General features: G+C 36.0%; 1 protein-coding gene across 2 annotated transcripts in view; it reads right to left on the bottom strand.

Moving 5' to 3' along the window:
• The window catches only part of rictor (rapamycin-insensitive companion of Tor), a 955,009-nt gene that overhangs the window by 231,421 nt on the left and 698,292 nt on the right, over nt 1-25,296 (bottom strand). For both annotated transcript variants that reach the window (XM_090406113.1, XM_090406114.1), the window contains exon 23: nt 24,213-24,393. In XM_090406113.1, coding sequence (XP_090262239.1) covers nt 24,213-24,393 — 181 coding nt within the window. The remainder of the gene's footprint in view (nt 1-24,212; nt 24,394-25,296) is intronic.

Raw genomic sequence — 25,296 nt, forward strand, 5'->3', positions numbered from 1 at the left:
AAATAAAGATCAGCAATGTAGGTAGCAAGAATGAATGAACACAAGAAAATGGCTGAAGATATGAAAGCAGAGTTGGTGAAGAAGAGGCAAGAGATGAAGTATATACAAAGTGAAATGAGAGGAATTACAGATAGCTATGTAAAGAGGTTAAAATGATTCAAGAGCAGCCTTGAATGGGGATTTAATCATCACAGGTGTGGTGAATGAGGTGCATAACATTTATTTTCCTGGAGGCAGGCTGAGTGATTGGATATGAGAATTAAGGAAGCAAGCAAAAGAGTTGAATAATTTAGCTGAGAACAAGAAGGTGAGAATAGATATCAGGAGTTTGTTGAGGAGAATAAAAGATAACAGTGCCATAGGAAAGGGGAGGGGTTCAATGTGTTGGCCAGGTACGAAAGTGATGAGTTGAGTCAGTGAGTGAAGATTATGTATGATATTTTAGTGGAGCTGTGTGAAGGGAAAAGAGTGCATTTTTTGAATATGTGTAATGAATTGGAGTGACAAATGGAGTATGAAAGACGGACCATATTTAAATAGTCCTGGTGTGAGTCAGCAAGAAAAAACTGTTGCTGAAAGAAGAGTACAATAAATGCAATGAATGAAAAATCTTTCATTCATTGCATTATGGAAGTAAGAGGTGATGTGGAAGAGCCAAATAACCTTGATGGATGTTAACTAAATAATCATTATGGGAGACTTAAATTATCCAAACACCAACTGGGTATCAGAGAAAACACTTGATAATGAAGGGGAATTATAATTGAGATGTTGCAGGACAACATTTTCAAGCAGCATGTGAAAGAAGGAACTCAAGATCAAATAGTGTTAGATTTGATTTAGTACTAGAATGTGTTCCTAGAGTTCTAAGAAATGGTTTATGCATGTAACAAAAATATACAGAATTTTATTCAATAACTCCAATGTTTTTTATCCAAAATTATGGAGAGATCATCAGGGAGACAGGCTGTTAACTACATTCAAAACATGAATCAAATCATAATAATGAGTCATAAAGCAAGCATATACTAGCTTGTATCTGGGTCACAGTTGAAGTATAAGGTTACACTATTTGACTTCAAAGGCACAATTGTAAAACAGTTGTGTAGATAAAAAATAATTTAAAATAATTATTAATTTAAAAAAGCATGAACAATTAATAGTGCATTCCAAAGCTTAGAGATTGGCATGCAGTTTGATTAGTTGAGGTTTGAATGATTCTGTAGCATTTCATATTTTTCAAGGAAAAGATGATCAAATCCAAACTTGCTGGAATGAAAATGTTTCATCTAATTCCAAAAAAAAAAAAAAAAAACTTTGTACCTGGTGTTAATAGAATAATAAGAAGTAAGGCCCGACAGTGTTATTTTCCAAAACTGTAACACAGTCTTGATGTTCTTTGATTCTAATCAAGGCAGAATTGGCCAGTCATTCCAAAATAGCAAAGATGACATGACAAGGATACCTGATAGCCACCTGGTAAGGAAAGAGGTAGTATATATCCTTTGATCACATGAGCTCTATTCAAGATTTTTGATGAAGATAATATCTATCTTCTGTGAAAAATGATGGTGTGAGGACAAGTGAATGAATGTCTGCCAGTAAAGATTGGCTTCTGATAAATTGCAAATTCAACATGACCTGCTGGATTCAAGTTCAATAGCGAACTTGATATGGGAGTTTATTTTCTCTAGGAATTGAAGTAATTCTGATTCAGAGCAGGACCAGACTGCAAATATATCATCAACAAAATGTAATCATATATGAGAGTGAGAAAAAAAAAATAGTGTCAAAGAGTTGTTTTTCTAGATGCTCCATAAAATAACCAGCTAAGGCTGGTGAGATAGGACTACCCATTATTGTTCCTCTGATTTATTTGAATAACATTACAGCATGTAAACTAGCCTGCATTGATGGTGAATTTAAAGAAGTTGATGTCTTCTGGGAAATCAGATCGTAAAAACTGAAGTCTCTTGTAGCAGTACACTGATGAACAAGAAGACTCACTCTCTGTGGCAACCTTCATTAGTGTTGTGTCAACTGTTTATGACATTTGTTTCATTAGAAGCCGAGTTATAGTGCCAAGAGTGACAGTGTGTTTTGACGAATGGTCGGAAAATGAGTTTCAAACAGAGAGCTGCGATTGACTTGTGTTAAACTTGGTAAAAGTTTTACCGAAACACATCAAATGCTTCAAAAAGCATATGGTGATGAATGCATATCCCTACTCAAGTTCAAGTGGTTTAAGCAATTTCAAAGTGGTCGTGAGACGCTTGAGGACGACGAAAAGCTGGGCCGTCCAAAAATTGGACTGAGCAAAGTTAACATCCAAAAAGTGCATGATTTCATCAAAGAAAACCCAAAATCATCCATGAGATTGATTGAAGATGATGAATTGGGGATTCCAAAATCAACTGTACATAACATTTTGACCGAGAGTTAGGCCTTCGTAAATTGAATTCAGGATTTGTTCCCTACAAATTGACTGATGACCAAAAAATGTAACAAATTTAACACTGCAAGGACTCAAACTTCCTTGAAACAATCGTTACTGGTGATGAAACGTGGTGTTTTGAGTATGAGCCCGAAACAAAACGCCAGAGTGCTGAGTGGAGACCACCATAAGAGAGGCATCCGAAAAAAAGTCGCTTGGAGAAGTCAAAAGTAAAGACAATGCTGATTTGTTTCTATGATTCCAAGGGCATTATCCACAAAGAATTCATTCTGCCTGGCTAAATGGTCAATAGTGAGTTTTATCTCGAAATTTTGAAGTGATTGGTAGTGAGAATTCATCGTGTACGGCATGAATATTGTGATGAAGGTAGCTGGTCACTTTTGCATGATAATGCACCATCTTATTGTTCGAACATTGTGAGACAGTTTTTGAGCAAAAATCAAGTTTGTGTTGGATCACTCACCTGATTTAGCACCCGTGACTTCTTTCTCTTTCCCTGACTTCATTCGCCGATGAAAGGAAAGCGATACACCACCATTGAAAACGTTCAAGCGGCAGTAATCATGACCCTCAACAGCATCCCAAAAACCGATATAAAAAACTCATTTAACGAATTAATTGCCCGTGCCAAACGCTGTATTGAAGCTGAGGGAGAGTATATCGATTGAAATAAATGATTTGAATAATTATAATTGGCCTGTGTTTTATTTTCTATCAAAAGTTCAGTTTCTTTTTGGACAGAGGGTGTATATCAAGCAAAACTATTATCTCATTATTAGACAGTTATAGATCTTTTATCTTTTCTTTAAAGTCAAGACTGTTTTTAATATAAGAGCTAGTGTGGCCACTGAGATTCCAAAGATGAAGAAAGATGTTTTCCAAAGTAGTAAGTAGAAGAGCCAGTGCAGTCCACCATTGGCCGTAGTGGGTTGCCATTTGTTTTGGCAATTTCTTTTCTTTTTTTTTTTTTTTTTTTTTGCAATCTCCTTTGTATTAGTTCTCTCTATTTCTTTTGTAGCAATTTCCTTTGTTACATTTTTATGACTATCTTATTTCCTGTGACTTATTTTATTTATTTTTTATTTTTTCTGGGTGATTTTCTTTATTATACATTTCTCATGATTTCGTTAGTGTATTTTTCAAGAATTCTTTTATTTCTCATAATTTCCTTTGTTTTATATATATATATATATACTGGGTCATCCCAAAAGTAATGTCATTTTTTTATGCTGCATTTGTTCAAATGTTTCTCAGCTTGTCTAAACATGAACTTTTGAAGCTTTATAAGTACCGCTAAGCTGAGGTAGCATCATTCTAAGGAATTCCACCTTGCAAGAACATCATACATAAGTTATTGTTTAAATAACCCTTTATTACTATGGAGGTCACTGAAGAGCATATTAGGCACATCATGCTTTATGAGTTCTAAAAAAATGTTGCTAACACTGTAAAAATGTGCAAGAAGTGTATGGTGATAATGTTTTGAATGTGCGAAAGTGCCAGCAATGGTTCCAAAAATTTCGACAAGGGAACTTTAGCTTGAAAGACTCCCCTCAATCTGGGTGCCCTGTCTCTCTCTCTCAATAATGATATGCTGGAAGCTGCTGTTGCAAGAAATGCCAATGCAACTGTTGAAGATTTAGTGCAAAACTATTGAAGATTTAGCACAAGATCTTAATGCATCATCATTGACCATCCATCGCTATTTGCAAGAACTTGGAATAGTGTCTAAGCTCGGCAAGTGGGTTTCTCACAAACTGATGAACAACAATCGAAGGGAACATGTCAATATCTGCACTGCTTTTCATTCCCGAAAGGTTCCATCTACGTTTTTGAGTTGTGGTCACCAGTGATGAAAAAGTGGATATTTTACAAGGATGTTTTAGCATCAAAGGCAGTGGGAACATGCTAAACCTCAGCCAAAACAAGCCCTTCACCCTCAGAAAGCTTTGTTCAGCATTTGGTGGGATATAACTGGTATTATACACTTTGAACTCTTTCAACAAAACCAAACAATCACAGCTGAAGTCTACTGTGAACAAATCAATCGATTGAATGAAAAACTGAAAGAAAAGAGGTGTTCTCTGGTCAATCGAAAGGGTATTGTTTTTCACCATGATAATGCAAACCCTCATAGGCAAGAATCATCTGTATACATTGAGATTGTTGGCTGGGAAAGGCTTCCACATCCTCCGTATTCTCCTGATTTTGTATCTTCAGATTACCACTTATTTCAAAGTTTTCAATATTTCATTAATGAAAAACAATACATCAGAGGCACAGAAACCTATGCGACCTTTGCCTCCAAACCTCCTGAGTTCTATAGAAATGGCATTATGAAGCTTTAACAATGTTGGAAGAGTATTATTGATTCAAATAGAGAATGTATACTGGATTAAATTAGCAAGTGATTTATCTTTTATATTCTTTCAAAACTTAATGCTAAAAACGACATTACTTTTGGGATGACCCAATGATTACATATATATATATATGTTAGATGACTAATTTACTCAGTTGAAGTACATGTTTTTTAGGATTAAATGACCGAGAAACCGAGATGAGAAATAAAAAGCAGATTTTAATGGCAAGACTAGTTTTGTCTTTAACAGACTTCTTCAGGTGCAAAAAAATAATAGAAATAATCAACAAAAACCGTAAAGGAATTAACTCTAAACAGCACAAAAGTTAGCATATACATTTCGACGTTAATGCATTGACGTTTGTTTATTTAAAAACATTCTCTCTCTGACTTCAATGTTGGGCATATGCGCGCGCTCAAAATCTCGTGTATGCCAATATTGGATAGCAGCATAATGACAGTCTGATAGGTTGTAACTCAGGTTGCTGTTAGATGTATAGGATTAAGGATGACTTATTTAGATTTTACTATCTTTCTTTCAAGTTCATCGTAACAACAGAAAACATTATTGGACTTATGCCATAGTACTGGATGGGTGTGGTTCTTTTCATTGGATTCGCAGAAAACAGAACATGGCTAGACAGAGCACTGGCCCGTGTTCTCCCATAAATTATGTCTCTCTGATGTTCTTCGATGTGTAGCTCAATAGATTTCTCTGTCTGGCCAAAGTATAGTTTATCACAGTTGCACTAAATCTAGTAAATGCCGGGATATTATAGGTTGTTATGTCTAGGTTTAGGTCGGCTCAGTAAGGAGCAGAGTTTTGGTAGAGGTGTGAATAAAGTCCTAAGAACCTTGGTCAATTTGGGAGAGAGACGGAGCTGTTGTAGGGTAGCAAAACGTCACCTTTAACACTTGTGTTATCCTGATTATGGCGAGAGAGTGGATTAAACAACAGTTTTTTTTTTTTTTTGTTATTATTGTTCTTTGTTAAAAGAAAACTATTAACAAAGGAATTTGTTAATAGTTTTCTTTTAGTTGAAAGGTAGTCCAGAGAAAATTGAGTTCTTTGTTAAGTTCTTCTTCGTCATAAAGAAGGCAGCGAGCCTGATGTCCAAGTGTAGAAATGATTCCAAACTTTTGTGGGGGATAAGTCAGTTTAACATCCAAAAAAGGAAAGAAGTTAATGTTTCTCTTTAATGGTTAATGGTACCAATGCTCTCCAGCCAAGTAACTTGCAAGTAAAAGGAAAAATGCTGAGGGTAGGGAGGTAACCGAATCAGTCGGTATTGTGGAATTACTGAGCGAGCACTTTGCAAGAGTATATCATCCAGGTGGTGACTTTGCAGGAATGGAAGAACCAACAGCTTATACTGGAATTGTGATGAATGAAGTAGAGGTAACTAGTCTATTACAGAACCTCAATGTCAATACATCTGTGGGATTGGATGGTATACCAGCTCGTGTTGTACGTGAAGCGGCCAAAGAATTGTCAGTGCCCTTGACCATTTTGTTTAATTTGAGCCTCAGGACTGGGTCAGTCCCAAGGGGGTGGAAAGAGGGGAAAATACTTCCACTGCACAAAGGTGGTTCCAAGGCTGCTGTTGAAAATTACCGGCCAATCAGCATAACAGGAATCATTATCAAGGTCTTAGAGAAAATAGTCAAGAGGAAAATACAAGATTGGATAGAAGAAAATGGGATACTGTATCGGGGACAGCATGGTTTTGTGAAGGGTAGGTCATGCCTCAGTAACTTGCTCACGTATTATAATACAGTGACGGCTGAACTGGATAAGGGTAATGGGTTTACAGTGATTCTACTGGACCTTGCTAAGGCCTTTGACAGGATACCACATGGAATTCTAATCAGTAAATTGCAGCATATGGGAATGGACATAGGGTTGGCGAGATGGATAGGAGGGTGGTTGACGGAGAGATATCGGAGAGTGGTTTACTCAGGAGTAGAGTCCACAAGACGGCCTGTGACTACTGGTGTGCCACAAGGATCTGTTCTTGGACCACTGCTGTTTAATTTGTTCATAAATGATATAGGAAAGGATCTGAGAGGAACAGTTCATTTGTTTGCGGATGATGCAAAGTTGGGTAGGGCAATAGTGAATGCAGATGTCAAAATTTTGCAGGATGATTTGGATAGATTGGAGGTCTGGGCTAAGGAGAATGGATGTCAATTTAATGTGGCAAAATGTAAGGTTATGCATTTTGGGGTGAAAAGATTGGCGGCAGTTTACTGCATTGGTGGAACCGTGCTCCAGGCAATTGATGAGGCACGAGATTTAGGAGTGTTGGTGGATAAGGAATTGAAATTTAGGGGACACATTGCAAAAGTGGCCAAATCAGCTCATCAAATCACTTGGTTGCTGAAGAATACGTTGACAAGCAGAGACAAGCAGGTTATTGTTCCTCTGTATCGAGCCTTGATAAGACCCCATCTCGACTACTGTGCTCAGATTTGGTCACCTAGGTTTCTTCTTGATCGGTAGGAGGTGAAGAGGATCCAGAGGCGAGTGACCAAGATGATAGCAGGTCTGTGGAATGAACCATATGAGAACAGGTTGAGGATTTGCGGATTGCAAAAATTGGTTGATAGGCGGAGGAGGGGAGATATGATTGAGACATTCAAATTACTGAAGGGTTTCTATAAAATTAATTCAGAAGATATTTTTGAAAACAGGGCTGGTTGTGGGAGGACTAGGGGACATCCATGGAAACTGTTCAAAAGTGTGGTTAGTAAAGGTGTTAGAGCTGGGTTCTTTACTTTTAGAGTAGTGAATGAGTGGAATGCGCTCCCTGAGTCTGTAGTGGATGCTGTGACAGTGAATGAGTTTAAGGCGAGGTATGATAGATACTGTATGAATGTCGAATAGTTGTGATGAATATGATTTGGGGCCTCTCTCGATGAGTCTAATGACTCCCTGGAGTTGCCCATAATAATAGTAATAGTAATAATAATGCTGGGATTGAGTGCGGAGATATGTTTGTGGGGCAGGTTTTCTGTAAATCGAAATTTTCAATTTCCACACTGAACAAGTCAGTTTAACATCCAAAAAAGGAAAGAAATTAATGTTTCTCTTTAATGGTTAATGGTACCAATGCTCTCCAGCCAAAAGGCTGCGGGTTCGAATCCTGCTGTGGGCATGGATGTTTGTGGGTGTCTGTGAAAATAATAGTGGTAGTGGGCGGTATATGGCGTTGGTGTAGTTCGTGGAGGTGGAGAGTTGTAGAGTGAGTGCCCTCCCTTGATGAGTCTTTGGACTACCTAGAGGTGTCACGTAATAATAATAAAAATAATAATAATAAAAAAAGTTTTTTTTTTATTATTCAGACATAATGGTGAGTTTTGATATCACTTCACTATTCACAAATGTAGTGTTAATTGAAACCCTTGATTAACTGAAGTCACACTTTCCTCCTGATATATTTGAACTATTTAAATTCACAGTACATGCAGGTTATTTTACACAGAAAGGGAAAATATCAGGGGCAAATATTCCAGGTGTGCTAGGTTTGCGGTGCACATCCAGGGAATAGCAATATTACCAATTGTACTTTTTGCATTTATTCCTGGTAAAGTCTTCCCTAATTGTTTCCTGGCTTTGTGTAATTCCTAAAATTAAACATAGTACACTAATTCTTCATGAAAAGGATACTTTTTAACACTTAAACACTGTATCACATTTGCGTTAATTGTGTACAATCGCAAATACATACACCTTTGAGCCCTCTGAACAGACATACAGATGGCACAGTTGGTCAAATTCTTAAGTGTTCCAGTAGCAGAAGAGGCAGGGTGAGCATTGAGACAATAGCACCTAGGAGCTTAATTGTTTATTGTGTCTAACGCATGCGTGCAACATAGTCTGTGGGAGAGGAGTGTTTTTCCATTAAGAGTGTCGTTTGAGTTGTCTCTAATTACATTAATTGTCCTAAATATATTAGACAGATGTTAAATATGTGTTTACTGTATTTAGTGATAAAAAATATTTTGCTTGTTCAATATCTGTTGAAGTTGGAAAGTTTTTTTAAGGGAATATGTATATTTTTATCCTAGTTTTTGGAAACAACTTTTTATAATAGAAGAATTCATTTTTATTCAGGAATAGATAAATTTTTACTACGTCTGTTGTTTCCAAAAACTAGGATAAAAATATCCCTATACCCTTAAAAAACTTTCCAACTTCAACAGATGCTATATGGAACAAGCAAGATAAAGAAGTAGCTTTGTTTATCACCAAATCTACACAAATTGTACACAAATCTACAACAAACTACTAGCATGTGTGAGATATCTATTATTGATAAGATATAAGAGCTGCTGACACTAAAAAAATAAAATAAAAAAACAACAACTAATAAATGTAGGATTCCCGAAAGTGTGGGTAATTCCAATAATCATCAGATATTATGTATCCTATTATTGTGTAAAATGTATGCTGAGTCTCAGTAAACAAAAGGAAATTCTTAGAAAATGAAGCGAAATATACATAAACCAGAGAAATACACATACATGCACAACAAATTTTACGAGATGATTTGCTGTTAGATCAAACCACATGTATTCCTGCCACGCATCCACGAATCACCTGATCAACATTATTAGTTCATTGGATTAGTCTCTCCTTATAGTGGCTGTTTATTATTTATACTTTACAAACAAATCACTTTCCTTCTTCTCATAAGTTTTTTTTTTAATTATTATTACATGACACATCCAGGGAGTCCAAGGACTCATTGAAAGAGGGCGCCTACTCTACAGCTGTCTCCATCACTCAATCCACCAACTGCAACTACACCAATGCCATCTACTGTCCGTCACCACTTTGCTATCATAAATTCACTTATTCATGTCTAGACTTAATAAGATCACATGCTATTCACTCTTCCCAGCATCTTATAGGACACACATATCACAAATGTCAATTATTAATAATTCCTTTGCCATTAATAAAAGTATTTCTACTACCACTTATTCTTTCCTTTGCATTTTCCATTCTCACATGACTCATTAATGATTGTTCACATATTTACACCTTTGAGTAATTCAAACATGCCAACAAAATATAGCATTCTCATTCGTTATTGTTTTATAATACATATCAGTATATCTTAATGTATATCTATGTAAGCATAAATGTATATTCATGTAAATATATAATGCATGGTATCCGGAGAGTTCATCAAAAAACAGTTAATCGAAAGACAATTCATCAAAAAGGCAATTAATAGAATGAACAATTCATCGAAAATGCAATTCATAGAAAAAAAACAATTCACCAAAAATTTTAACTTTTTGATAAAAGTGATCCATTTAGAACAAATACTGAACTGTGCAGAGTGAGATAGCAATGCTACTTTAATAGGGAATAATTATAAAACAATATGGTTTCTTATTGTCTTTCTTGTCCGATAACTGTTTCATGTCTGTTCATGGGACTGATTTGCCTGTTTCCAGGAGGAAAAGCTCAGCCTACGCAGGTTCCATTATTATTATTGTCACTAGTAGTAATATGCAACTTCAATACAGCAATTATTATAGGATGAATTTTACTTGAATTCGCTATTTGAAACTTTTACAAGAAAATGTCGAACCATTCCAGTTTTCAGTTCAGCTATATTCAAGGCAACAAAAGAAATAACGTATCCAAATTATGTATTACAATAACTCTCTAAGTTAGTGGAATTAGTAGAAGTTGTCGGTACAAAAAGCTATCTGCACGGTTCAGTTTTTGTTCTAAATGAATCACTTTTATCATAACATTTTTGAAAAAAAGTTTTGAAACGATATTAGCAATTCCACTTCGGCTGGATCAATTTAATGAAATTTTAGTTAACATTTTTGGTGAATTGTTTTTTCGATGAATTGCATTTTTGGTGAATTGTTTTTTCGATGAATTGCATTTTTGACGAATTGTTCGATGAATTGCCTTTTTAATGAATGATCTTTTGATTAATTGTTTTTTGATGAATTTTCATGGAACTATAATGTATATCTTAAAACAAACACTCTGTTCCCCCACTATAAGCACATTTGGTTACAATTAATTGATAAATTAAAGTGTTGAAAGTTATCTTAAATAATTTCATTAGACCAATTAAGATGCACTATACACTCTTTAAACTTTCATACACTGATAAAAATGCAGTCAAATTGATGTGAATTTTGTAGTGCAAGTTGCATAAGCCACACAACAGCACATTCAACCGATATGGGCAGGAGACGCCACTGGAAAATATACAAACAATTAGATGGGACAGCAATGGGCTTTCCCCTTAGCCAATTTCTATGTTCACACTTGGAAAAGCTGGCTATCAATACAGCCACTGCCTCTGTAACTCAGTCGGTATAGATGAAGCCCTTTGGTCGGAAAGACCTGGGTTCAATTCCCGTCCATGATGTGAGGAACTTTATCTGGTCTCTTTCGACTAAAGGTGAGTTAGCCAGTTTCATACAGAGGTAGAGAGTTTTTTCCACCCAGAAACTCGGGTTTTTCGTCCCTCAGAACAGGCAAGCCGGTCCGTGAACACACACACGGATCTAAAATCATAAATACATAATTAATACCTCACTAGGCACAACCAGTCCTAAGGGATGGTCAAGGAAAGAGCTTAATCCATATGAATAAATAAATAAAAATACAGCCACTCTCAAACCAGTGCTTTGGCTTTTTTTTTTTTTTTTTAAACTAATTTTATTATACTCTAACCAAGTGAAAAATAAACTTTCAACATCTTTCTCTAAATCCAGAGTAATTTATTAAAAAAGGGTGGCACACCATTTAGCAGCTCCTATAGGTAGAGATGACCTGCTAATGCTTCTGCCTGATATCTCCACTTGGGCCTGGCTCCCACTGAAGAGACCTTAATAAAGGTCGAAACTAGTCTGGGTAGTGGCCCTTCCCATAATGCATAACATTAGACATATCCGCAAGGAGATGTGTTTTGCATTATAGGAGAACTGAGATAGGAGTGTTGGTATCTTGCTCCACCTTTGCAAGGAGTGACCGAGTGTTGTACCACCTTACCCCAGTCCTGAAGATACTTTCAGGCACAAACTTTGTTTGCCCACACTTGGATAAATGATTAAACTAATTTTATTATTACAGTGCTTTGGCTACGCTATGTCGATGATGTGTTTGCTATTTGGCCACATGGTACAGACATATTGGATACATTCTTAGTGCATTTAAATAGCCAACACCCCAAAATCCACTTTACAATGGAAATGAAGCTAATGACTGTGTGTCCTACCTGGATACATGAATCACACATCTTCCAGATGGTTCCTTATCTTTTTTGGTTTATAGAAAACTCACACATACAGGCAGATATTTGCACAAACAGTTACACCATCACCCATCTCAACAGTATGGTATTCTAAAAACACTAACCCACAGAGCTAGAGCAATTTGTTCCAATGACAATGCTCTCACTGCTGAACTCACTCACCCACGTCACACCTTCTTAGCCAATAGCTATAATCCCAATAGGATAGAAAAAACATACTAAATGCTTCCCAGAAATCATCCCCCCCCCCACTGTCTACCACAGAAGACTACAAAACTGTCACCATCCCATACAATCAAGGCACATCTGAAAAGATATCTAGAGTGAATAATAAACATCAGCTATGTACCTGATGTTTATTATTCACTTTTAAATTTAAACCTTATGTCAAATTGACAACTCTCATCTGTTCACCCAAGGACCAAATCTCTTCTTTATCACATCCAGGAGTCTATGAAGTGTCCTGTTCATGTGATCAAGTTCACTATACACAGACAGGAAGAATTGTGGACATCTGCCTCAGTGAACATAAAAAATACATCCGGCACTGTCGTTATGGTAAGTCATAGACCATGCCTTAGATACCCCTGCACACAGGATCAATTGAAAAAAAAAAAAAAAAAAGTGCTACACAGAAGTCATAAGTTTGAGTGATTGTTTTTGGAATCAACAAAAGCCTTGAAATATACTCCAAACCTCAACAAGTATGGCCGTATAAATTTACCAAACATTTTTGAGACAGTCATCTTAAAACATATTTAATACCTGCTTTCTCTGTCTGTTTTTTTTTTTTTTTTCAATATAGATGGTGCCTAATTAGGATTTGAGTCTTCGTGTTGTCCATTGCAATTGTTTAAACTACACTGTTATAGTAGATTGTTGTTGTTTTGCGTACTGTGACAAACTGTTTTTTGTGCTTGATAATGCTGGGTATAATACCAGCGAAATATCAGCAAATAAGTTAATAAATAGTATTATTTTCTTATCAGTCTGTATTCTCATCAGTACCGTTAAAAATAAATTAACATGTACAGTGAACACATAAGCTTTTCCACACGTTTGAAATCTAAGCAACTCACAAGCAAAATTATTATTATTACTACTTCACACCTCCAGGGAGTCCAAGGACTCATCGAGGGAGGGCACCTACTCTACAACTCTGTTTCCACCACTCAATTCATCAACTGCAACGAGCTGCAACTACACCAATGCCATTTACCACCAACCACTACTATTTTCACAGACAATCACAAATATCCATGTCCACGGTTGAATTCGAACCCAAAGCCTTTTGGCTGGAGAGCGGACACGCTAACCACTCGGCCTACCAGACCGGCAAAAGATCCTAGATATATGTAATTGGTTATCTATTCTCAAAATTCAAATCTTAACTTCAACAATAGTTAAGTAAATTGAGTCTTCACACTTCAATATACAAAAATGAAAAACTTTTAATAATATTAAGACATTTAAAAATATATATATATATATACACACGATATTCTGAATGTTACTTAAAAAACAGAAACTTGTTTTAAAATCTGAAAAGACAAACAAACAAATCACATCTTATCTGTTTTTTTATTTTTATTATTTTTTTTGTTTTGTGTGTGTGCGTGTGTGTGTGTGTGTGTGTTGTGTCCAAAAACATACAGCTAAAAAGAACATTATGTCTCTATGTGTCTTAAATTTGTCTGGTTCTCTCTCTTGAAAGAAACAGTTTATTTCTTTGGTAGAAACAGTTCTTCTTTTGAAGAACTGCTTCTTTATTTTGGAATAACTGTAGATTTGCTATTCTTAGTTAGAGATACAAAAAAAACTTCAGACTTGACAATAAAATCTTCAGATTCGAACACTATCTAGGGGTCCTCCATAAAATGGTTTCTTGAAAAATTCCACAAAAACGTTTATTCTTTCATATTCAAGATTGCCAATCTTTTTCTTCTTCCTGTATGAAGGTTCCCAAGGAAAAAGGATCGGACGTTAATCAACTGACAATGGAATTGGATCAGAGAAATAGCTACTCAGTGATACTGTTAGACTTTTGCAAAAGCATTTGACAAAATTCTATATAGAACTCTATTGCATAAGTTGGAGCAAATGAGGATGGATAATGGACAGATATCAAGGAATCATTTATGGAGGAGTTGAGCCCAGGAGAAGGCAAGTGACCAGTAGTGTACCACTGTGCACTGCACTCGGTCCTCTGTTTTTTAATCTGTATATCAATAATATAGGAAACGATTTGACAGGAAATATGTGGGTTTTTGCTGGCGATGCTAAACTGGGAAGAGCAATGATAAATGAAGGTGATGGAGGGTAAGGATAAGAGTAGGTGAGTTGGGATCTCTTTTGCAAAAGAAAAGGCAAGACTGTGTTTTGGTGGCATTGAACATGACAAGGTTATCCTTGCTCCACTGAAGGAGAGTATGAAGATCTATGTTTAAGGCACTACTGTAGATGATCTTGTAGTCTGGGAAGTCAGAGTACTGCATGACTTGTCAAATAAGTAGGATGAGTGGAGAGTACTATCATCTGCAAAACCGTGGGTAGGATTAGTGATGATTGTGATTTATATATAAGTTTATATATTAAGTAAGTCATTAATATATAAGTTTCTTCAAACCTTACCATGGCATGTATCCAGTGGATGATGTAAGCCATTAGTTCAGTTGCAGATACTGAATGGTAGAATCAATACTGATAGTCACTGATTAATTGGTGGGCCTCCAAGTAGTGGAGTTGGCTACTGATGCATTTTCCATTATTTTGGAGAGGACTGAGGTGATGGCAACTGGTCAATATGATGATAGACTTCTATTGTCTTGTCTAGTTCTGGAACAGGATGGATATGAGACTGCTTCCATGCATTGAGATAAGTAAGATGTGTATAAGAGAATTGTAGAGATGATGCAGGATGAGTGTTGACTATGGAGTACAGTGTTTGAGAACAGTTGTAGAACCATCAAGACCAAAGGACTTTTAGTAACCAAATTATTTAGTAGTTTTCTGATTTTTTTTTCTTGAAAAACTAAAGGAGACATACAGTGCTTGGATTCTGGTATGGTAGGAGGTGATTCTATGTAGGAGTTTGAGGAAAGCAGTGATGCCATCAGGAGGAGGAGGAGAGAGAGAGAGAGAGAAGTGGAAGTGCAGGAGAACTGAAGTTGCATCCAATGGCCTTAGCGAGGTACCAGAAGGCAAGGCTTCCATTTGCACAGGAGGCAAGATTTTGTTGTTTGCCTTTATAAAATCACATTTGGATCTGCTGATGACTGATTTGCATATGTTTAAAGTGCTTTAGTATATGCAGAGTATGAAGCTGGAGTTCTTGAAGCAAGCTACATGCGGTAAGCAAAAAAACAATTTTTTTTTCTTTGACTGTTTTGATACACTTTCGAACGAACCAGGGCTTGGAAAGTGGATGAGGATTATGGGATGAAGGCCTTCCTGCCAGTGAGAATAATTTTTGTAACTCATTTGCAGCAGGTGTTAGGTTCATATGAGTGGAAACAATAGATCAAGGAAAGGAGTAGAAGAAATTTTTGAGGTCATTCCAATTGGTTCCATTGTAGTGCCAGAGGATGTAAGGTTGGGAGTAGTTGGAGGAGAGGCATTTTGTGAGAGAGGAGACTTGAACAAGATTGTGGTCTGAGCTGCCAAGAAGAGATGTGACCTAAGGTGTATTTGGAAGGAGAACTGGTCAAAAAGAGATCCAGAGTATTTGGAGAGTAAAGTGGGTTATCAGAAATTTGAGTAGCTAAAGTATGATTGATTGTTAGGACATTACTATAGCAAAGACTTCTACTTCTTCTCCAACTTGGTCGGTGGTGTAGGAATAGGGTAGCCAGTTGGAATTGTAGACTTTGACATCACCCAGTAAGATGACCTCACTATTCAGATATCTGGATTGCAGATGGTCGAGTTTCATGAACAGGTATGTGAAGAAGTCTGAATGGTTATCAGTGTTTGGAGACTGGTAAATGCAACAAATAAATGTCACCAAAGGGGACAAGGAAACCTTGAGCCAGGTAAGTTCAAAAGCAGGGGATTCTAAATTAACCATTCTCTGGCAGGCTATGTCCAATGTTGTGGCAAAAGGATCTTGAAATGTCTGATTTGAGCATTGGATGTGGACAGTAGTAGATATAGCTGCAATCTGGGTTATTGTAAGGAATAACATATCTGGTCTGGAAGACAAAAGTGGCGGTGAATGGCATTTAGGTTTGAATTAATGCCATGGATGCTAGTAAAATGGATGTGAAAGTGAGTTTTTAGAGAAGAGGTTCTGGATTGGTTTGTATGTTATGCCTGTTCATGACGTGAGTTTTCTGCATTAATTTTTGAAGTAATATACCCAATACAAAATTTCAGATGCTAATGCAAGCTATTAAAAAAGGATGAACTGCTGTGGTGACACAGCTGGAAGCCTAAGAGAACAAAAGTCCTATACATGTAACTTGCTAGCAAGCTGTAAAGGCAAGCAACTGTTGTCTTTAGAACTTTGCCTACAAAACTGAATTTAATTATTTACTTAAACTAGAAATATATAAAAAAAAAAATTAAAAAAAAAAACACAAAAACCTAGCATGATAAAAGTACATATGCATAGAAAGAAACACTTGTTTTTTTTTAGTATATAGGTTAAGTATATCAGCTCCAACCAACAAGCTGGGAATTCAAATCCTACTATGGACATAGATGTTTGTTATTGTCTTTAGGTGACAGGTGAATTTCATCACCAGCTATGTGACATCTGTCTGTCTTATTGGACGTCTAAAGTTGCTTGGAAAAGTTCAGTGTTTGGTTCTCCAGAGCAGTTTCTGGACTAGGTAAAAAATGAATAAAAATTACAAAAAATTTTATTTTTTTTAAATCAATGAAACAGAAAAAGAAATCTTAAACTAAACATATTTGGTCGTTTATATAATTCGATTACAAACTTATTTATTAATTACTGACCATTTACGAAAAACAAAACTACATTAGAGCCTACCAGTAAAAAACTACATTAGAGTTTCACCAGTAAACTGTCTGGCTTTTTCAAGGCGTTTACGGAGATATCAATAGATATATATAGATATAAGATAGATTGGATTCAAATGCAGGTATGGATCCATTCTGACTTTCACCTTTGTAAGCTTGTGTGTGCATGCACGTACATGTTGGAGAAGAGAGAGAGAGAGACTATCTCTGTAAACGCTTTGAAAAAGCCAGACAGTTTGCTGGCAAAACTGGTAGGCTCTAATGTAGTTTTGTTTTTCGTAAATAGTCAGTAATTAATAAATAAGTTTGTATTAGAAAAAGAAATCATTAGCTCACTCACAATACTAATGTACCATAGGTTAACAATCTTTCATGAATGGTTTGGTTTTTTTGGACTTACAGGCAAAGCAACTCAGGCTATATGAGGCCCATGTATTATACCCATTAATTGTGTTTTCTAATGTCTGGTTTGCCTATTTTGCTGGATGAAAAACCTGAGTTTCTGGAAGGAAATACCCTGCTGCTCTCATATGATACCAGCTAACTCGCCTTCAGTTGAAAAGTCCTGATAAAGGTTCTTTGCATTCTAGATTGGATTCAAATGCAGGTATGGATCCATTTTGACTTTCACCTTTGTAAGCTTGTGTGTGCGCAGGTGTGCATGTTGGAGAAGAGAGAGACTATGTGATGCTAGACCTCACTACAGAAATAATTAGCTTATTATTATTATGTGGATATCTACACAGAACTGAAACATTCATCATGGGGAGACCCCAATAACCATTTTTCACACAATACATATCATACCTCTCCTTCTCATTCTAACTATTGTTCACATAATAGGTACCATACCTCTCCTTAAGCTCATTCACTATCAGGCGACAACAATTAATTCTGGCAATCCATTCCAATCATTCATCACGCTCCGTGCAAAAAATCTACTCTACACAAGCTTACTAACCGTGCTGTTACACAACTTACAGTAGTCACCTCTTGTTCTCTCCCTCATGATCATGCACTGAAAAATTTCATTTGTGTTAATCTTAGCGAATCCCTTTAGTTACTTATTAGTTTATATTATGGTCCCTCTCTTCTGCATGTCAACTAATCTATGCAACCCACACACCTTCAATCTATAGTCATATGGTGCATTACACAGACCTGTCACTAGCTCGGTTACTTGTCTTGTCTTGGGATCCTCTCAACTACCATCTCATTCCCAAGAAACCCAGGTGATCAAATCATCTGTGCACAGTAGTCAAGATGCAGCTGAATCATAGCCGTATAAAGAGGGATAATAACTTCCCTATCTTCATTTCTTAGTGCATTTTTAAATATTTTGTGTTATTTTACTAACTTTTGCAATATGTCCTCTGAACTTCAACTCTCTGTCCACCTTTATTCCCAAGTCCCTAACCTTATCAATTTTCTGCAATCCAGTACCATCAATGTGATACACAGTATGCAACCTTTCGAACTTGAAGTGCATAACCTTATATTTTGCAATATTAAATTGATAATCATTATCCTCTGCCTACAATGCTAACTTATTTAAATCATCCTGCAGGATATTTACATCACCTTTATCAACTATTGCCATTCCCAGTAAACAACTGAATATCCCCTCTTACATCTTTCCTTGTATCATTGATATACAAATTAAAGAGTAGTGGTCCTAGTACAGAACCCTGAGATACTCCACTAGTGACTGTCATTCTCCGAGATTCCACTCCACCAAATACTACTTCCTGGTGTCTACTAGCCACCTCCCTATCCTTGCTACAACTTTTATAATAAGTTTTCCATGTAGTATTCTGTCAAATGCCTTTGCAAAGTCCAACAGCAGCATGGTGTAGCTATTTCCTTTATCCACTTCTGCTGTCACTTTATAATAAAATGTGAATAAATTACTAAGATGTGACGTACCCTTTACAAAGCCATGCTTGCCCACTGCACAATATTGTATCCCTATCCACACTTAAATTTTATCTTTAACCTCCAATACTTTAAAAATCATTCCTGATATATTAATTGGTCTGAAGTTTGCTTCTTTCTTAGAGCCACCTTTATATAATGGAACTATCTTACCTTCTTGCCCACGCCCTTTGAACACTGCCAGAGCTTAGACTAGACTTAGAATGAACAACTTCATCAGAGACAATTCCACTGCTCTTGGACATTCATGCGGTACATTGACTGACATGCCATCCAGTCCCACTGTTGTATTTGATTTGCATTGATAGTTATCATTATTCTGAACACCTCCTCTTCATCTACCTCAATTCTGATATGGATCTCTGTCACATTAGCAACTGCAAAATCGCCACTTGGATGATATACCTTAGCAAAATGATCACTCAGCAACTCAACAGCTTCTTCTGCCTGTCACCTTCCTAGCATCAGTACTGATTAATGTCATCCTACCATAGTCAGTTTTCCTCTTACTTGCTACATAACGAAAAAATTCTTTTGAATTTACTTTGGCCTGATTACCAAATTTTCTCTCATAATTTGATTTTGCCTTTCTTTACTAGTGACCCTTCTTGCTTGCACTTTGTACTGCTCATAGTATGCTGATATTATATCCTCTCCATAGGGTTTCTTTTGTTTCAGCTCTTGCTTTATATCTCTACTCATCCACTTAATTAACACCTGGTTTTTCCTACTGATCTTGGGTATGCAGTCTGATACTATTTCTCCAAAACAATCTCTGACTACTTCCCATGCACTACTGACATTCTTTCCTTGTAGCTTTTCAAGGCAACTGCACCAAGAAGCCTACTACGATGGTCATAATTACCAGCTTTATAGTTCAATATAAACCCTTTCTTGAACAGAGAATTCCATGTGTTTAGCAACTTCTCAGAACAAAACTGCATGGTCACTCTTCCCAGTTGGAGACAGAGTGTTTATCTTCTGATGCTATTACCAGATCCATCACTCTCAAACCCTTGGCCCCTTCTATAACATGTTCATTTAGGTAATTATCCTTTAGCAACTGTATAAATTCCACTTCCATCTTGACATGTATCCTTTTCCTCTCTTTAATCTATGTCCCCATAGTAGAAGTTTCTCAGAATAATTGCTCAGGCTGCACAATGAGTGAAGTATTCACATTAATATTTTCCATATGCTGAGCGGTACCATCGACAGGGTGGTACCGCTCAGCATATGGAAGGGTTTACCACCGACAGGGTGGTAAACCCTTGCAAAATGATTGTTTAGTAGCTTAACTATTTATTCTGCTACTGTCACCTTCCAACCATCAGCAATGAATAAAGTTATTCTTTCATAATCATTCTTTCTCTTACTCACCACATAGCAAAAAACTCCTTTGGATTTACTTTAGCCTGCCCAGCTCATTTCATCTCATATTCTGATTTAGCCTTCCTTACCATACTAGTCACTATTCTTACCTGTGCTTTCTATTATTCATTAGAATTTATCACCTATTTGTTTCTATAGCCTCCCCCCCCCCCCAAAAAAAAACTCCTGCTTTATATTTCTGTTCATTCATTTAACTCCTACTCAGTTTAACCTCTTGACAGTGAGTATGCAAGTCCAATATTGCCTCTGTCAAACAATCCCTGATCATTACCAATGCACTAATGATAAGCCATGGCACTGCTCCAAGTTATTACTTTTGTCATAATCACCAGCTTTGTAGTTCTGCACAAACCCTTCGAGAATTCCACACATTTGGCAACCTCCCAAAATAATAATATAAGGTAACTTTCCTCAATTAGAGGTAGGGTTGCTACTGTAGTTATAGATAAGTCTTCTGAAGCTATTATCAGATCTAACACTTCGAAACCTGTCATCCCCTCCTCCATCACATGCTGTTTCAGGTAATTATCCCTTAGTAACTAATTATCTAAATTTCATTTCAATCTTGTCATATGCCATTTTCTCTCTCCAATGTATGTCCCCAAAGCTGAAGTTCCCAATAATCATTGCTCAGTCTGCCCTCACAGTGGTAATCTGTTGGTGAATGGGATGCACATCTTTCTGTGGACACCTTGGTCTACAGTAGATAACAGGCAATAGAACAAATTCCTATCTCCTGCCACACTGCTGAGAGACGCATTTCTGAAATTAGTTCTACAATCGTATGTTCATTGCAGAATGATCTGAAAAGGTGCATTGCTTTCAGCTTAGCATTGGATGAATCTACAGACATTCAAGATATCCTTCAGCTAGCTATATTTGTTCGCTATGTTACAAACATGGCGAACAAATGTTATAAATGTAAAAGAAGAATTCCTAGACTTGATGAGCTTAAAGGAAACCATAGCAGGTATTGACATCAAAAATCCACTTAACAAAGCTCTATTAAATGCTCAACTACTACCATTGCATAAACTTGTTATCACTGCAATAGATGGAGCACCAGCTATTGTATGTCAAAATACTTCCCTAGTTTGGCAATTGATACACGATATCAACTATCCTGAATGTCTCTTTATTCATTGTATCATTCACCTTGAGCATTTAATAAGTTGAACTTCGAGTTCAACAATCTCATAAATTGAGTTTTAGAAATTGTGAATTTCATTCGGACAAGTGCAAAAACACACACCGTGAATTCAGAAATTTTATTGAGGAGCTGGAGCTTGAAGAAAAGCCAAATGACCTTTCATTCTACTGTACTGTAAGATAGCTATCAACTACCAATCTTTTGAATAAATTTGTTGCTCTGTTTGAACCAATCATAGCTTTTATGAAAGAAAAGAAAAAGAAATACCCACAACTAGAAGATCATGGATGGGTACAGGATCTGATGTTCTTTACAGATGTAATGCAACACCTCCAATATTTAAATCTGGCACTTCAAGGACGGAACAAAGTTATTACAGAACTTGCCCAATCAGTTTTCAGAATAAAATAAAGCTTTTTCAAAGAGATCTGGCAACAAAGAAATTTGGGCACTTTCCAAAACTTAAATCAAGAATAACTGTTTTTTTCCTGATGTTGAAATTAAACACAGTAAACTGAAACAATATGAAGGAAACTTAGAAACACTTTATAATGATTTTGAGAATAGGTTTGAGAAACTAAAAAAGTTAAAGCCATGTTTTGAATTTCTTGTGAAACCTTTTGTGATTGATGTCACCAACGATGGATGTTCTATTGTTGAACCTTTTACTGCAGATGTTGCTTCAATAGAGACAGAGTTTATTGAGCTGCAGGAACATGTGGGTTTGAAGCTAGTGCATAAAAGCTCATCTGTAAATGACTTTTGAAACAAATCCCAGAATCAAAGTATCCCAATCTTCAGAAAACTGGCTTCCGAATACTCTCTGTTTTTGGGACAACTTACTGCTGTGAATTCCTCTTCTCTGCAATGAAATTTGTCAAGTCAAAACATTGTGCTATCCTCACTAACAGCCACCTCACTGAGCTTCTCAGAACAGATTTGACATCCTACCAGCTAGATTTTAAACTATTAACTGCACAAATGAAGATTCAATCAAAGTATTCAATGAGTACAGATTAAACATATTCTTCTTTGGTGAATAGGTGTATTATATAGTTGTATTTTTTTACTATTTATAATTTTAAAATAATATTTTCTGCGGCTCTCGAACATTGAAAAATGTATGAAAAGTATTATATGTGGCTCTTATTATCGAAGAACTTGCCCACCCCTGTCTATAAACCAGTCACTCTCAGCTACAATGAACATACACACTACGCTGCATAAAATCCTTCATACTGAAATAATTGAATATTGAAATCTTGGTTGCCATTTTTCTTGTACGTATCAGTGCCATGTAAAATACTGTTTAAACAATATTGTGTAAAATAGATTCACAATTAAACAAATAGATCACACCGTACTGTCCGAAATAAGGAAAATACAACTAATAACGATTAGCAATATCACAAATACTTACTAAAAATAAAGACTTATCTAAATAACACAAGCAATGCTGCTACTGCTCAAAGGGCAATGCTAGCTTAATACCAACAATTAATTGCAATAATGTTACTGTAATATGCAAAGTACATTCAAATCTAGAAACTTTTTTTTATGTGCATTCTATCCTCAAAATACATGTAGTACTGTGGGATAAGTGTTAGATAATCTGAAATTAGAGAGATTAGGGACCAAAAAATTAACTCTTTCAAGTCCCTTTAGGTTTTAATAAACAGAGTGTCACTTTCATACTAGAAGAAAAAAATTATCTAAGACCTAAAGAAATTTCAAATGTCACAAAGTGGGATTTGAACCCACAGCTATGGCATGAATCTACATACATAATTCAAGTGATTCAATGACAGCAGAGATGCAATCCACTCTTAACAGCTAGTAACAAATTCATTGTGTTAAACTGCTATAATATCTGACTTATATCTTGAGGATATACATCAGAAAATGTTCATGATGACTAAATTCCACGAATATTTTCTCTTAAATATTCATCAGAATATTCATCATCTAATGCCCCCCCCCCCCCACTTCAAACAAAAAGTTTCATGTTTTCCATAACATCATTGTTTTTATCATTTCAATAAAATATTTCTCCTGAAGTGAATATTTTTTGTAATTTTCTTTTAAACTTTCAAAATTGTAAGTGATATGAATGTTATTCAGGAGGCTATTTATTAATGCTGATTACCAGGCAAAGCTAATACCCACACAAAACTATTCTCTGAAAAGTGACAAAATGGAAATTAATTATTAAATGAGTAAATAGTCCTATGCTATGCAAACATCTACTAAATTTATGAAAATTTCTCTATGACAAATCCTCTCAAAGTAAATTTAATTTTCAACTGTTAAAATTTCAACTTTCAAGTTTTAACTTCCAAAATATACTCTCCATGCATGTCAACATAATGGTGTGGATAATTATCAACATGAAGAGACAATGCTCCCTATTCAGAGCACAAATCCTGTATACTAATGGCACACATGATACAAGTAAATTATGTTCCATGTGAGAAAGAGAGAGAGCACAAAAGACACTGAATGCTGATTAGTATTTCATTTCTTTTAAAAATTTCCTTTTAGATGAAAAAAAAAATTGAAGTAATGGAAAGGAAGATAATCATTCTCCAGAATTCTATAAATATTTTACTACAATAAATAATAACTCACCACAGCCCACAGGGCAGCCTTCAGGCGAAGCACTCCACTTTCTGAAATGTAACTTGGATTAATAATCTCTTGAAAAAGTGATGCAAAACAGTTTTCAGTTAATAATAATTCAAGACCTTCGTTATGCTGCACCAGTTGACCATACATATGAGGAGGTAGAAACACATTCTGGACAGTGAATCTGAAAGTAAAATAAATAAGCAAAACAAAAGATTCTCTCTCTCTCTCTATATATATATATATATTACATTTAACAAGCAGCGAGAATTGGGCTATTATTCTGAAGAATTCTTTCCACTGTTGTGCCATGCATACTGCACAACATCATATTGTTTCTTTTAGCTGACAAGGTGCCTGTCCTATGTCCAATGTTTAGCTCAATGTCACCTAGCATAAATTATGAGCAACACAGCATACAAGATTTGGTAGTTTGTTATGCCTGTGACAAGTATATTTGTTGTCACTGCTTCTGCTGTCACTAAAACCCAATTTTTTAAAAAAACTGGGTTTTAGTGACAGTAGAAGCAGTGTGTTGTAAATGAATGAATGTTAGAAGAGAGATATAAGTAAGTGGTTAACTGTTAGAAGTTTATTTTGCACTTGGTTAGACTATAATAAATTTAGTTTAATCCTTTATCCAAGTGTAAGCAAACAAAGTTTGCGTCTGAAAATATCTTCAGGAGTGAGGTAAGGTGGTGCAACACCAGGCAACTCCGAGCAAAGGTGGATCAAGCTCTCATCACTCCTTGTCTCAGTATCTCCCATAGTGCAAAGCACATCTCCTTGCAGACATGTATACTGCTATGCATTAAGGAAAGGGCCGCTACCCAGACCAGTTTCGACCTTTACTGAGGTCTCGTCAGTGGGAGGCAGACCCAAGCATGGAGATACTAAGGCAGAAGCAATAGGAGAGGTCATATTTACCTATTCAAGTTGCCAACAGGTGTACCACCTTATCATTGAATTACTCTAAATTTAGTGAAAGATGTTGGAAGTTTATTTTGCACTTGGTTAGATTATAATAAATTTAGTTTAATCCTTTTGCTTACACTTGGATAAAGGATTAAATTAAATTTATTATGGT

Source organism: Typopeltis vanoorti, chromosome 16 (assembly GCF_054136105.1).
Source record: "Typopeltis vanoorti isolate ZY-2024b chromosome 16, IOZ_Tvanoo_1.0, whole genome shotgun sequence".
Lineage (NCBI taxonomy): Eukaryota > Metazoa > Arthropoda > Arachnida > Uropygi > Thelyphonidae > Typopeltis > Typopeltis vanoorti.